Raw genomic sequence first — 16,395 nt, 5'->3', positions numbered from 1 at the left:
AGAGCAGTCATTTTCTTATAGAAGCCGTATACTGTCTTAAGTAAAATAAGTAGAGCTGAAACAATACTCATAGTGGGTGATTTAAATTGCCGCACTGCTGCCATTTCATACCTTGAGAGTGAAGGGCTGTCCGTATTAAGTGATAAAGAGAACAAAACATTTTTTTTTTGTAATATCTGAAGCCATCTCTTTTCAGTTTTGACTCAGTTAATTTATAACTGTTAGGTTCTTCTATCTGCCAAAACTAATTTAGGGTAATAAATTTATAAATTACTTGAAAAAGAAAAACATATGGTAACAGTATTATACTGAAAAACCTTATTAAAAATGACATGTTTCGTTCTTGAAAGAACATCATTAGATTCTATCATATCACATTCAAATATTTAAAAATGTATAAACACATGTGTCATTTCTGTTTAAATACTTCTGAAATTAAAGTCTGGAATTTAATGAAGTCCTCTTTTGTCTCCACCCAAGCATTGTTTCTCTAAGTATAATACTGTTACCATATGTTTTTCTTTTTTTCAGGTAGTTTATAAATTTATTTCTCAAAATTAGTTTTGGCGGACTGAAGAATCTAATATTAAAAAAAAAAAGTACTTACATTTGTCATGATGGTAGCACCATTGATCTCATCTTTTCCAACGACCAAGCTCGATAGCTGCAGTCGCTTAATTGCGGCTAGTATCCAGTATTCGGTGCAGTCGCTTATTTGCGGCCAGTATCCAGTATTCGGGAGATATTGGGTTTGAATCCCACTGTCGGCAGCCCTGAAGATGGTTTTCTGTGGTTTCCCATTTTCACACCAGGCAAATGTACCTTAATTAAGGCCACGGCTGCTTCCTTCTAGCCCTTTCCTGTCCATCGTCGCCGTAAGGCCTATCTGTGTCAGTACGACGTAAAGCAACTTGCAAAATCTTTTCCAACATGAAGAGCCTAACTTAATCTTTCAAGAGAGTTCTAAATAATTTTGTGATAAAAAAACCACCTACCAGGCACTGCACAATTCACCATGGATACTAGCTACAGTCTTACAAAAACAGAAAGCATCAAATATAAAAGAAAATTGGTTAGAACCATTAAAGGAAGGAGAGTCGCAAATAAAGGGAGCATTCGACACTATTCACACAGAAAATGTAGACTCTGGTTTAGAGGCACTGGAAAATGTTATAAAGTCTGCAATTCTGTCCTCCATAACAAAAACAAAGGAAACTTAACCTTAGTTTAATGCAAGATGTTATGAAGCCCAGAAGAAAACATTATATGCTCTCCACAGAGCAAGATATATGGGTCTCCAGAATGACTTGACAGAGTATTCAAGATTTATAAAACAACACTCAAAGAAGCAAGGGACTACTACACAACTCAAGAAGAAACAAAATAACTAATGGACACAGAGCAAGACCCCTTCAAGGTACTGAGAGCCAGGAAACTACATTTCCATGAAGATATACCCATTCAGAATTGGGAACAACAGTTTTGCTCCCTCCTTTCACAAGCAAGTGTATAGTCGGACGACACCCAACAGGAACCTTCCAATCACTTGGTGGAATTTATAATCAAAGAAGTGCCAGAAGCAATATACCAGAAACAGTAATATCACTATACTGGACGACATTTTTGATCAACATTCTCAGAGCCTCACTACCTTCTCTTGTAGAAGCATAGACACAGCTCTTCAAAGTTAATCATTCGCTACTGAGCTGCATTTAGGGCAGTTGCCTGGGTGGCAGATTTCCTATCTGTTGTTTTCCTAGCCTTTTCTTAAATAATTGCAAAGAAATTGAAAATTTATTGAACATATCCATATCCAATCCCTAATTCCCTTTCCTATAAATGAATATTTGCCCCAATTTGTCCTCTTGAATTCCAACTTTATCTTCATATTGTGATCTTTCCTACTTTTAAAGACACCACTCAAACTTATTCGGCTACTCATGTCAGTACATGCCATCTCTCCACTGACAGCTCGGAACATACCACTTAATCGAGCAGCTCGTCTCCTTTCTCCCAAGTCTTCCCAGCCCAAACTTTGCAAAATTTTTGTCACGCTAATCTTTTGTCGGAAATCACCCAGAACAAATATAACTTTTCTTTGGATTTTTTCCAGTTGTTGAATCAAGTAATTCTGGTGAGGGTCCCATACACTGGAACTGTTCTCTAGTTGGTATCTTACCAGAGACTTATATCCCTTCTTCTTTACATCCTTCCTACAACCCCTAAATATCCTCATAACCATAACATACAATGTATATCCACAGAGAGTCCTGAATAAAGTCAAAGGCAATATGTGGGACATGAATACTTTAGAGGAATCACCTTAGAGTGCACTGCTTTCAAGGTATTTTCCAAACTTGTTTCACAAAGAGTAAATGAGTAAATAGATAATACAATACCAGAGGAATAGTTCGGCTTTAGGCGAGGTCAGTCGACGCTTCAAGCCATACAGTGCCTAGTAAATGACATTACAGAGGCACTTGAATGATGAAAGTGAAGAGTAACAACCATCTTCATTGACTTCACAAAGATTTTTGACCTGCTGGATGGACATAAAATGATGCAAAAGCTCACACCATAGGAGGCAAGTACTACCTCGCAACCATAGTGAGGAGCGTACTGGCAAAAAATTATGTCCAGATGAATGATAACCTGCAAACATTGTCTCATTATAAACAAACAGTAGTTGTCTTAAAGAAGACTCCAAAAGCCCATTACATTTTAACCTGGCACATATGGATACCATAAATGTTGTGAAAAGGGGTAAAGTAAGAGTCTACATACGTGCAGATGACTAGACAATTCTATCAGACTTCCAGAATTTGCTACAAGAAGCCTCTGATGATTGGTTGATAGAGGCCAGCCTCAGAATGAACGAGGGGAAAACCGTGACTATGGTTTTCAGGAGAGGAGGCAGAATATTAACTCCAAAGAGACATCAATGCAATGGACACTTCTTGATGAAAATCAAACTCTCCTGCATCACCCTATAACCACAAGAGACATCGTTTACTAAACATGTAAAAGACAAAAGTGGCCTGGAACAATATAGCACACCTGAATAAGATCTAGCTAAGGATGGCGCTGTAATTTTTCAGAGTAAGAATACTTCCAGTTTTGACCTACGCTATAAAAATCATTGGGAGCACTTCGGGAATTTTGCAGAATTGGAAAAGGTTAAAGCAACTTGTCTGAAATGATCACTGTGTCTCTTTGTCAGTACCTTTAAGACTGGCAAATGTATTAACTAGAGCCATTTCTAGTAGAAGACCTAAGGACCCAACTCCTGTTGCCAGCTACTAGAGCGAGCACTGAATTTCTGTGGAACTGCAATAAGAAGAAAGAAAATATCTGGCTTGAATTTTATAGCATAGAAGCCTTTGAACACATGGAAATTATGAACTGTGATGCTTTGTTACATGGATAGTGGTTCATGGTTTCTACCGTAACATCTGCATTGTTAGAAGATTGCACTCCCCAGACCAGAATTGCATGTGTATTTTGTGTAAAGGATCATGTGCGATATGCAACATTTTTTGGTGCACAAAAGGGTCAATATCATAGATAACATATAGCAGAGATGGTTAACATGAAGATTTCATCTTGCACAAATGTGTGTAATGCTCATTATTATTATTATTATTATTATTATTATTATTATTATTATTATTATTATTATTATTATTATTATTATTATTTTAGGAGGTAGTAGTACATTGATATATTGACAGACTGTCTGCATTATAACTTCAAAATTAAGGAAACTCCTCAGGTATCGTCTTAGTATTTCTTGAGATGCCATCAAGTGTCACTATAGGTGAAAAGAGATCCAATAGCAGTAAACTATTTTTTGCTATTGTGTTAGAAAATACCTCCAGTGAAATTATTCCAACAGAAATATATTTTCAAAAGTTGACAGCAGTGTGGTCTAAGGCTATTTGAGTTACTGACCTGGTGTTTATTGGGACAGATTGGTTTGGTACTCCATAATATATTTCATGGCTATATGGAAAATGAAGCTTCAAGTTTTAAATATAAATTGTTATCCTTTTGTAATCCTAGGAGTAATGACTTAGAAGTTTTTAAGTCCTAATTTTGGCTGTTAAAAAACCAGTTGGATTATTGATGGTTTTCAATATAGTTTTTACCACACTTAAGTATTACTTACAGAAGAGTATGTAAATTAGTAAGAACCTCACATCAAAACTAATTAGGGGGCTGAAGAAACCAGCTTGTGGCTCAGTGGGTACCCACTACATGGAAAAAGGAAAATCATGAGTCACTCTTTTATAAGAGTGTATAAGAAGTTCTGTGTTCGTAATAACATGGATGTGAGTGAGGACGACTTAATACAGAAATAACCTAACTCTGAATCTAATTCCAGGACTACTACTAAAGTGCTAGGAGAAAAAATACTAGGAAGCCTATTAAAATTTTATCCCTCTTAAGTTTGATGTTAAAACTGTTGTCTTTTTTTTTTTTTTTTTTTTTTTAATGGAAAGTATGGTGCTGCTACTTTGAGAGAAGTGTTTGTTATAGCATATCATTACCATGTTATATGCAAGACCATTTTATATATAGCTCGTTTCTTTCAAGATTTTATTCCTGTCAATTCAGCACATTATCATATAAAATGTGAGTGAGTGAGTGAGTGTAGGTGGGTAGGTTTTTTTTTTTTTTTTTTTTTTTTTTTAAAGGTTGATGGAGTTAATTTTGAAATTCTTTTGCCATTTCTTTTTCTCAGAATGGGTGCCGTTACATCAGAAGATGATCTTCAAACTTTTTTACATAATCAGGGTATTCCTAGCCTGCACTTCCAGTTTGCCCATAATGAGGTATGTTTTTCATTCTATCCTATCCATACATAATGAAATTTCTATCATTGTAAGTACTATGCTGCAGAAAATATTTTTCTACATATTTGCTGTATACAGAACAGATCTTTTTGCCATTGCTATTTATACGCACTAAAACCTTGTTAACATGAACTCTCCTTCAGCGAACATTCGGTTAACATGAACAAAATTTTGGTCCCGGCAGAGTGTGTCTTATTTCTTATGGAAGGTCTCCTCGCATAACTCAAATTTTTGTTGCCACGAGCTACAACACTAACACGACCCACCGATGCTATTCATTGTGTTCAAGTTGCTCCTTTGCTAGAAATGCAAGAAGTGCATGTCGATGAAATTAATCCATTGTCAAACCATAGTTTATTTGGATGTTAAGCTATGAGTAAGAGGGTTAACATTGACCTTCTTGGTGTAATTAGATTGACAATTGTGAACATCACCGAGTCAACAGCTTGTGTTGTTAGCCTACAAAGTCATTTGAATAATTGCCTTCATGAATTTGAACAGTTGTTATTATTTGATTTAGCAATTGTGATCAGTGTATCTCATCAGAACATAAAACATGCCAGGAGTAAGACTTCGAGTCATGGCCAAGATGAAACAATCAGCAGTAGATCTGGAGAAAGTAGATCATGGTGCATTAAAGAAAACTACAATTATTGCTGAACTTAACCTACATATTTCAAGCGCCAGTAGAATAATGATAAACTTTTTGCTATAAATTTACATGGGAATAGCATTTCCGAAGTTTAACCAGACTCGAGAAAATACAGTGAACCTCATTAGTGGATTTCCTCATCAGGACGATTTCTCGCTTAGCACGTTGTAAATTCGTGGTCCCGATTCACGTCGTATTAAATCTATATAAAAATACTTCACTTATCGAGTCACAAATTTTCACTATTACCGCTTAGTACGATCACATTTTGCCTAGCCCTGAAAATGTTCTTTGCCATCCCTTGTGAAAGGAACGTGATTTCCAACACAAAATAGAGCCCTCGCAACAGGGCTTGTATTTCACATTCTATTCAGAAGTTAGAAAAATTTATTCTGTGTTGAGTGATACAATGATGGTTACCGAATATTTTTTGCGTGATAGCCTGTGATTACAAGTAATAAATTTCATTATTGATCCGTATTGAATTTCTATGCAGTATTAAAATATTCGATTTACAGTATTTTAAAAAAGGTCCACCTATTCAATACATACAGTATGTTACATCTTCTTAAGCTTAGGATTTACGCGTTATTATTCACAATCCTAATTGGTATGTGTTTTGCCCTATATATTGGACATCATCAGCCATTAGTTCACCCTCAAAATCATGAAGCATCGGAATCCCGATTATGTATTAATTGACCTCATTATTGCTTAGGCATAATGGATGTGAATTGGAAGGTACATTTGGTTTTCACTCTTAGTTGAGTAGTTAAATATTACAAATTTGATTGTAAAAACACACAAAATGAATGTTGAACACTCAGTTTCTAATAATTGTTCGAGATAACGGTCAAAGTAATCCTCTTGTACATGGCCGAGTTTAACCTGGAGTGCATCAATATCGATAACGGAAAAAAATAATGCACGCTAAATTTCTCGTAATAACGAATGCATCAGTGATACAGTTCTCACTGTAACCGAAGGATAATACATAGTGTGACCAGAAAACAATGTTTAATAAACCACTGGTCCGAAATAGAAGGCTTCAGCTGATATGTGTTTTACAAAGAGTGTGTGCAAATAATCCTCTGATACTTCTGTGGGCCCCAATGCAAATGATTTTATATTTCTTGTCTGGTGTTTTACACACTGTTATTTAACAAGCCCCAGTGGGAAAGGTTTTTGTATTTCTTCTCTCATATTTTTTCGCCATTTAATACCCCCATCTTTAGAAATGGTACGTAGCCTATATTCTTCACTGTACCCATACATACACAATGTAAAATGCACGCATGTCGGAAAAAGACAAAAAAGCATATCAAGTGTTTACATATTCCTATTTGATATTTCTGATTTGTATATTCAGTTGTACGTTTTCTCACTTAACGAATTCTCTTTCCTAGTCCCCTACAGAAACGTCCCAACAAGATTTCACTGAATAAACTAACCTTTGAAATCACTCGTCCACTCTGCGCCTTATTTTGAGGTTATCACATTCTTACTTACCTAATTTCAGTACATAGCATTTAAAGTAAGCGATCGTTAACTTCATTCAGTCTTTATTTCTAACGAGTTAACTACTTTTATCGACCACGTTATTCACGCATTTAAAATACAAAAATTGTTCTTTCATTTTTGACTTGTGTTTACAGAACTCCAGTCGACGAGTATTACTAATAGACACTGACATCCCCTTCGAATCTGAATGTTGACGAGAGAGTTCACTAGTGCACATAGCATGAAAACTATACCAAAGATGATCGATTGCATTCAAGATAATCACTGAAGTGCATCAATATCGATAACGGAAAAAATAATGCATGCTAAATTTCTCGTAATAACGAATGCATCAGTGATACAGTTCTCGCTGTAACCGAAGGATAATACATAGTTTAATATAGCAATTTTCAAGAGACAGATAAAAGCTGTCGCTACAATGCAGTTCTCGCTATATGCAGTACTCGTTATAGTGAACTTCTATTTTATGTCACAGATGGAGATCTTATGGATGAAGAACTTCGGAGAATCAAACCCGGGCATCGAAGTCCCATCCTCCCTACTTTAATTCAGAGCAACGGCTACACTTGAGAGCATGTGGGTCATGGTTCTGTACAGTGAAAATAAAGTGGGCATGTAACATACTGTAAATATCTGGAAAGTAAGGCACTATAGTAAGAGGAATACATTAATATATGAAATGATACGAATGGATTTTTACAAAATTCAAAATACAGTTTTATTCACTGAGAGATCAGTGGTGAAATTTTGTATACACACATGAGATGCCAAATAATTGACTGCATGGCAATTTTTAAGACCTAATACACTTATCGCATGGGTAATGCCATTTAATGTCTTTATGAGTTTGTTATACACTCTTGAATTGCATTTTGACATTCCCAAGCAAAAATCACTCAACACTGCATATATTACAAATTCACTCTCCCATATTAGGTACTTTTCCCTTTCACTCTAATAATAATAATAATAATAATAGTAATAATAATAATAATAATAATATCATTTGGATATCCACTGTATGGTGAAAGAACACGTAAATTACATGAAGACAGTGGCATCTCAAGTGTTTTCTTTTCTTCAGTCGAGAACTTAGAGTATTTGATCGATACATTCCTTATTACATCAACAAATTTTGTAGTCATGAAAGTCCTTCCGTCACCTATCATTACTGGTTCCTATTAATATCATATTACACATTACCACACTATGAATATACTGTACATGTCTCTCCAGGGTAACAAACTTATTACTAATATTGACAATGCTCGTAAGCATGTAACGCCAAAATGAATCATCGTACAATTACACAAAGCACAAACAATAAAATGCATAATCCCTATGAAGAAGACGATAAATACACTCCAATGCTTCCAAAATCTGTGATCCCACAGAGGTCTTCTGGGATCGATCCAGGGACTTCGATACCAGTCGGGTATCGAACCACGCCTTGTTGACTTCGAGGTGCCATCTGAAATTCCATAACTACGACTTTATTTTAATACCCTAATTGGAGGAGTGCATCAACTGCTGGCTTATTAACCGCAAAGCTTTCTGATGGCAAGCGAATATTTAAATACTGTGTTTTGAAATGGGCGAGACTACCTCTGCAGGTCAGAAGCACCACATGCTTGGGGAACAAAGCCCTGGTCTGGAGCCTCACCTCCTTTTTTTCACCCCTCTACTGTGAGGCTATAAATCACTCACGTAAGGAAAACACGCCCTGGCCAGAAACAGCTGAGCAGATATACACAATTCCATCCAGAATAAACAATTCATTATTAATTCATCTACCACATGTTTTCCTCCATGGGCATTATTCACATATCATTCACTCTCTTCCTATGCCTCAGTGAATTACACTACTGGCTTACATTATTATCATTATTTTTCATGTCCTGCATATCTTCACATATTTTATCGTCTTTAGTTTCAAACACATGTACTTCATATCCACACTATTCAAATACCTTCTAGAATATATTACCTTTACTGACAGGGAATTACAGTATAACAATTCACACTCTCTCACCTCGTCACAGTTTTCTTTCTTCTCTTATCAGCATCTTCAAACTAATGGAGGATGTCTATAACCATGCAAGATTTTAATTTGTGAAGCACCTTGACAAATAATAATCAGAACTTAAGATCCTACCAGCTGATTTAAAATGGAACTACATAGAAGTCAGCCAAATTATTTAAATCCACCCATCCTACTAGAGCTTCACTAAACACACACAACAACTTATAGGGCAATAAACACTAATTCATGCATATTTCCAGGGATAACTTCGGTGTTTAACCACTAATCACCCAGAAGGACAAGGAAAATAAATCTAATTAAAAAAAACTGTACCCCTTTGAGAATCATATATCTCACTATCTACACACCATGCATGAAATCAAAATGCATGCTGCTGAATTTATTTACAAAGTTAAATTATCATATTAATGCGACCTTTGATGGATTTTCATGCTAAGATATCATTGGAATGTACTCATCATTTCAGCGTGTAACCTGCTGTTATCTGGCAATACCCATATGGATTTAGTTATCCATGACTGCCATCTCGCTAGTAGAAGGTCCTTGGTTCATCTGGCTCCGCGTTGACTGCATGATGTACTGGAAACTGCTACCTCCAAGCCATTGAGATACCACCCATCCTTCCACTCAGAAATACCATTGGCACATAGGCACGATCTTGCAGTTGTAGGTACCGGGTTCATGGGGTAATCACATACTGTACATGTGAATACAGATGTAAGTCAAGTTATTTGAAGTACTGTTTATCTGACTTCAAGATGAATGTAATAATGATAATGACCACTCATAGGCTCGAGATGGACTACCACAAGTAGCGATTATTATCTCTGAAGATCGCCACTCGTGACCCGTTCATTACATATAACAATACTTGAGAATTTACCTATCGTCCAAACTGAGCATCACTTTTCAATCACTCATTCCTGGCTAATATGACTATATTTATTTTGTAGCGTTTATAACATCTGATAATTTCACACAGGCTAACTATAGCACACTGATCTTTAGCTCTCCGTACTTACTGTCTTACTGTACACTGTGGCGGGGTGGTATTCGTTACAGCGTAGTGAATATTATGATAATTCATTCTTATTATTACAGTGTAGGAAAGATAAGGGATCATGGAAGCAATATAATACAAGAGCTTGGCAATCCAGAGGTAATCCGAGGATGGTACCAGAGGGGAAATAGCAATGCATATACAGGGAGGAAGTTTACAAGGATGCTAGGAAAATATCAGAATTACCAACGTTAGATGAACAACAATGAATGAACTGAAAATGTAAGACACAAATGGTAGAAAATGGTATGGCATCAGGAAAGTCAATGAGTAGAACACAAAAGGGCACAATTTATGGTTACATCAGAACAGAATTTTCACAAAAACCACTAAGAACAGAAAAAATTATTCCCAACCAACTGCACAAAATACGTAAGAGAATAGGAAAGGTAGGAAAGACCATAAAGTAGGAAAATGAATTAAAGGAGAGCATTACAAAATTACAAATCTGGCCATACAGAAATAATACACCTGGCTTAGAAAGTAGAATGCAATTTCCAAATACAGTTCCAAATACACTGAGTGTAAGACCGATGCATATTTGCCAGTAAGATAGAGGTGATCAAAGTCCAGGGGCAGGCAATTTAAACATCAGAAGGATACAGAGTAATTTGAAGCACTAGAAATTTTCGAAAGTATCAACACTCAGAAAGTTCGTAATCACTTCAATTAAAAAAAAAAAAGTTATTTCAGAATAAAGGAATTAGATATCCAGCTGCCGCGTAATCGATACATAATCAAGTACAACACTCGAAAGTAGAGCAGAGTTCAGAATACAGTACCTCATGGTCAGAAATTAAGTCCCATACAGGGAGCGTAGCATAAATATATTGCCCTCTCTCAAACACCCAAAGAATGTCTCTCCGAGGCAGGTATTGTGTGCAGTTTATATAAGGCGAGTTGGAGAGGGGAGATATAGGAGAAGGCGTGACACACGGCACTGGAAACGCCAAGAATATGCTTGAGGAGTGTAAAATCGCTGGCTCAATGACGTCATCCAAGTTTCAGGTGAGAAAACAGCTGATAGTTGTTGCGTAGCCGTGGCCGAGTGCGGATGTCAATATGATGAATGTGGCGAAGGTGAGTCGAGACCGTTACAACACTGACTATTACAGATAGCTTGACCCGGCCTCTAAATGAAAATCATTTATTTAGCCTGTGTTGAATATCACAATAATATCTTGTATTCACTCTATCACAAGAGTAATATCACCCATACTTGATATCACACACACACCTATCACACAATGACCGTAGAAAGAAACACTTAGTCTACACTGTGACGTGAACCACACCAAGAATGATCTAGAACAAGGTGAAAGGTAATGAACTTAAAAATCTGACCTTCACGTCTGTTCCCATGAGGTGAGGAAAAGCAACTAATCACTCACTGAGTACTTTATTTGAGAACTGGAAAAAACCCAAAGGAAAGCAGTACAATTTGCTCTGGGTGATATTCAACAAAGGTTAGTGTTACAAAAATGTTGCAAACTTTGGGCTGGGAAGGCAGTAAGGTAACGAACATTCATACACGCTGAGCTAGCCATTCTGGGTAGGCGAGAATGGCACTCCACTGCACATTCCATTTACAAAATCACAATCAGATATTCCGCCTACTTTTTTTATCAAGAATTGGTCACATCACCACGCCAACAAGACGAACTCAATACCATTTTACTGGAACCCTCACTCATGTTTAACATATGTTTATCAATCATCTTCATTCAGCTGGAACTAAACATTGTGCTCCATATCGCAAAGTCTCTATCGACGCATCAGCAAACTGTATATCAACACAGCATCACACGTTAAGAAGGACTCTATTACCAATTTTATTGAACCATCTCATGTGCACAATATTTTAATTTTCACTTTTAACAGTATTCAAGTGTTGTGCTCAGAACATTCCAGCATATTCTTCAACATTTTAACTGACACATTTGGCAGTCCGAATTATTTTTAATGTGTTTTTATCCTTGTCCTTTGTGCTTAATCTTAAAACTTTTCGGCTGATGATGTCTACAAGATAGATGAAACATGTTCTGTTATTTTTTAATGTTATTTAAATAACTAAATTTTTAAAAAATTTAGTATTGTAAAGGTGGAACATTTGACCATACCTTTTAAGTAGACATACGACAACACAGGCTTTATAATGAAATTCATTTTATGCAATAACACCAAGGGGTTTGCTGAAGATTTGACATCCCGAACCAACAGACTAATAGCATCCACAGCATCATATGCCCCTCACTCCATATGAACATTGTGAAGAGGTCTGGAATTAAATCCAGCCTTTTGGCATGCAATCCAATGATCAGAAATTGTATACCAGCATCTCTCTTACCATGCCAGTCAAAGTTCCGATGGTAACAATTATTTTCGTCAATGGGATTCGAACTGGGTAACCATGTTGTTAGTCCATATAGACTTGATGCCTTAATGAACATGACCACCAGGCAGGATACTTGGCATTTATATCCTCTATTGGAGAAAAGATTTGGAAAACTGAGCTTTCTCTCTGGGAAGAAAGTAGGATGTGATGATTGCCGCTTGTCTTTGACCCTCGATACTCCCACACGTTTTATACTGGTACCTCTTTGATGATGAAAAGCTATTTGTGTGTTGTATTCATATGAGTCTCCATTCCCATTGTGGCAGAATAACTGAATCAGTGCTGTAGATGTTCCATTTTTCTTTTGATTTATTTTAGTATTTTTCCTTTTTATGTCACGAACAATTCTTTGATCTTAATATCATTTTAATTTTTTTTAATAATTTGGTGTATATGACTTAAGTATTCTCACAACTTCAGAGGGGCACGATAGCTGAGTGACATCATAATCATCACTGACTTCTCCCCAATGTTATCTCAGTTCAAGTGCCAACCAATACATGTGTGAGTTTTGAAATTAGAAGCCTCACATCGGATTTGGTTCTATGTAAATCTGGAGGTCCCATGGCTTTGTTTGTGAAATTAACAGTCTCGTAAAACTATAAGCCAACTTTTAGCTGTTGCTTTCCATTGATTTACATGTGAATGTACAATATATTTTCATTTTTTATTGTTGTTGTTGTTGTTGTTGATAGGTGTTGAGTAGGGTCAACTCTCTTGAAGGTGGCTTGAAGAACCACAAAGCAGCTGTGCAGCTGTGGGGAATGTTAACATGGAAGTTAGCCGATAGCCTTATACTTCCATTTGATACTCGACAGTATGCAGTATTTCTTGTCCAGTCTGTAGCAGCCATCCAAGCAAAGTATGAAAAAGTGCTGTCCAATCACATGCTTCCAATAGGTCAGTACCACACTTTATCATCTCGTATTGTCAGCTTTCTATGTATTGTTAAAAATGTATGAAAACCATGATGTTCTGACTCATTTTGATTCTGTAACCAACTTCAGGGTCTCTTAAAAACATATTCTTTCTGTGAGACTCTGCAAGTTTATGGAAGGGTTTGAATTGAAACTGCTTAAATTTGCACAATGCTACCATTTAGGTCAACGTGTTCCTAGACTTTACTATGTACGTATTTGTATTTCAACTTCATGGAACTCTGTCATTTATTTATTTATAAAATTATTTTTAAAATAATAAAAATGTGAAGTCTGCATCTCCTATTGTGCATTTCTTGATAAAGCATGTATGAACAGTGTACAAGAGTCTGTCATTGGCCATCAGCTTAGGTGGACTGGACATGTCTACCATGTGAGCACCTCCTGGCTTCCTCACTAATTTATGTGTGGTGAACTTTGCTCTGGCAAAAGACCACATGATACCTCTTTGAAGTATTATAAAGACCACTTAAACAAACCATGGTCATAAATATCAACCTTCAAACTAGGGACACGTTTACCATGTATTGCTTGCTTTGGCATCAAACCACCTCTACTGCTGTTGAATCATTTGAGCAAGAACGTCACAGGCATGAAGAGCTTAAGCAATAGAAACACACGCTCCATCAGACACAGTCCTATCCTTCCCTGTTCATCAAGTGCAATTTATGTACACGTTTCTTGCTAGAATCGATTTTTTCAGTCATCAGAAGTACAACCAGTAACAGTCAACAATTGTTTGTTTGTTTGTTTGTTTGTTTGTTTGTTTGTTTGTTTGTTTGTTTGTTTGTTTGTTTGACTCACTAAATAAAAGTTTGCCATGTTCAGTTTTTTTTATTTTTTTATAGAGTTCTTTCAGCTCTGTTCAATTACAGATACAGGAAAAGTCCATTATAGTGAGAATTCATAACGGTGAAAAAATGTACTTGCTATAGCAGGTTGTTATTACAGGATATTAGAATCATTCCGTATTGATGGTTTTCACTTTACAAAGCTAAAAACTAAATGTATCCTGCCAATTCAGTACTACGTAAGGGTTAGGAACATAATCGTTTGAAGTTGATTTGCATGGTGCATATTTGGGGTAGTCCCATTATAGATACTGAAGATGTGAAATCGCTTATTAATGAGGACAAAATCCAGGAAGTGGACAGGCATCCACATCTTTCAATGGTGGCACATATGTTGAAACTCGCACCAGAAAACAATGTTTAAAAATTCACTGGTCGGAAATATAAGGCTTCGGCTAACATTTGTTTTAGAAAGAATGTGATCTGCAGTAATGATTGATACTTTGTATTTGTTTTATATATTTTATATACATTTTATTTGTTTTCAGGTGTTTTTACACACCTTTTAATACACGGTTTTTATACTGGCGGAAAAAATATATCCAAACACCTTGAAATAAGGAATGTAGAATACGGAAATTTTGGCAATATTTTTGGCGAGGTAACATATTTAATTAATTAAAGCTACAAGACTACAGGTTAATATCCACGCGAGAAAAGTCATCGCAAATGTGCCATGCTGGTCCATTAATAACCGGTGTGGTATTCGTCGCCATAAGACCCATCTGTGTCGGTGCAACGTAAAGCACATAGCAAAAATAAAATAAAAAATAACCAGTGTAATTACCTGACTGTTGAATGCAGGCATGCAAACGTGCATGCATTGTATTGAACAGGTGCCAGATGTCAGCTTGTGGGATGGAGTTCCATGCCTGTTGTAGTTGTTCAGTCAATGCAGGGATGGTTATTGCCAGTTATGGATGACGCTGGAGTTGTCGTCCAATGATGTCCCACGTGTGCTTGATTGGGGACAGAACGAAGGATTGAGCAGGCCAAGGCAACATGCTGTCGCTTTGTAGAACACGTTGGGTTACAACAGTGGCATGGGGGCATGCATTATCCTGTTGGAATACTGTTTATGAATGGCAGCACAACAGGTCGAATCACCAGATGGACGTACATATCTGCAGTCAGGGTGCATGGAATAACCATGAGAGTGCTCCTGCTGTCATAGGAAATTGCTCCCCAGACCAGAACTCCCAGTGTAGGTACAGTGTGTCGATGCCACAAACAGGTGGCCTTCTCCTAACTAACACATGGCCATCACTGGCACCAAGGCAGAACTGGCTTTCAATGGAAAACACAACGGACCTCCATTCCATCCTCCAATGAGCTCTCGCTTGACACCACTGAAGTCGCAGACGGCGGTGGTTTTGGGGTAAATGGATTGCACACCGCACAGCATCTGGCTTGGAGCTGTCCTTCAAGTAACCGGTTTTGAACAGTTTGTTGCGTCACTGTGGTGCCAACTGCCACTCGAATTGCTGCTGCAGACGCAGTCCACTGCGCCACAGCCATGCGCCCGATATGGCAGTCCTCCCTCTCGGTGATGCCACGGGTACGTCCAGAGCCTGGTCTTCTTGCGAGTATACCTTCTTATCACCAATGCTGCCAGCACGCATGAACAATGGAAACATTCCTGCCAAGTCATTCCGCAATAGCATAGAGGAAAAATCCACCTTCATGCAGCCCTATTGTATGGCCTCGTTCAACCGCAGTGAGCTGTTGATATTGGCCTCTTCTTTGTCATAAAGGCATTCTTGACCCACTCACAGTCACTCTTTCCAATCTCAGAGGTAACTAATGCTCTTGCAAAAAACAGCCCATATTTAAAGCAAACGCGATGTGCAATGTCATGGGGCTGCTACTAGCACCACGCTAATGCAATTTGCAAGAAATTTTAACTATCATCATCTTTCAGATGTATAAACATGCCTACCAATGTTCATTAATCTAGTACAACCTCTTCTTGGTGTTTGGATATTTTTTTCTGCCAGTATATTTAATAAGCCCCAGTGAAAAGGTCTTATTTGTTCTTTCATCTTTTTTCATGCCTTTTAATACTCTTATTGCATCTT

The 16,395-nt window shown here is 37.0% G+C and overlaps 1 protein-coding gene across 3 annotated transcripts in view; it reads left to right on the top strand.

Moving 5' to 3' along the window:
* Positions 1 to 16,395, top strand: part of LOC136858225 (N-acetylated-alpha-linked acidic dipeptidase 2) — a 277,870-nt gene that overhangs the window by 239,536 nt on the left and 21,939 nt on the right. For all 3 annotated transcript variants that reach the window (XM_067137610.2, XM_068225454.1, XM_067137611.2), the window contains exons 12-13: positions 4,745 to 4,835; positions 13,224 to 13,428. In XM_067137610.2, coding sequence (XP_066993711.2) covers positions 4,745 to 4,835; positions 13,224 to 13,428 — 296 coding nt within the window. The remainder of the gene's footprint in view (positions 1 to 4,744; positions 4,836 to 13,223; positions 13,429 to 16,395) is intronic.

This window comes from Anabrus simplex, chromosome 1, assembly GCF_040414725.1.
Source record: "Anabrus simplex isolate iqAnaSimp1 chromosome 1, ASM4041472v1, whole genome shotgun sequence".
NCBI lineage: Eukaryota > Metazoa > Arthropoda > Insecta > Orthoptera > Tettigoniidae > Anabrus > Anabrus simplex.
This window is presented reverse-complemented; position numbering and strand designations above follow the sequence as displayed.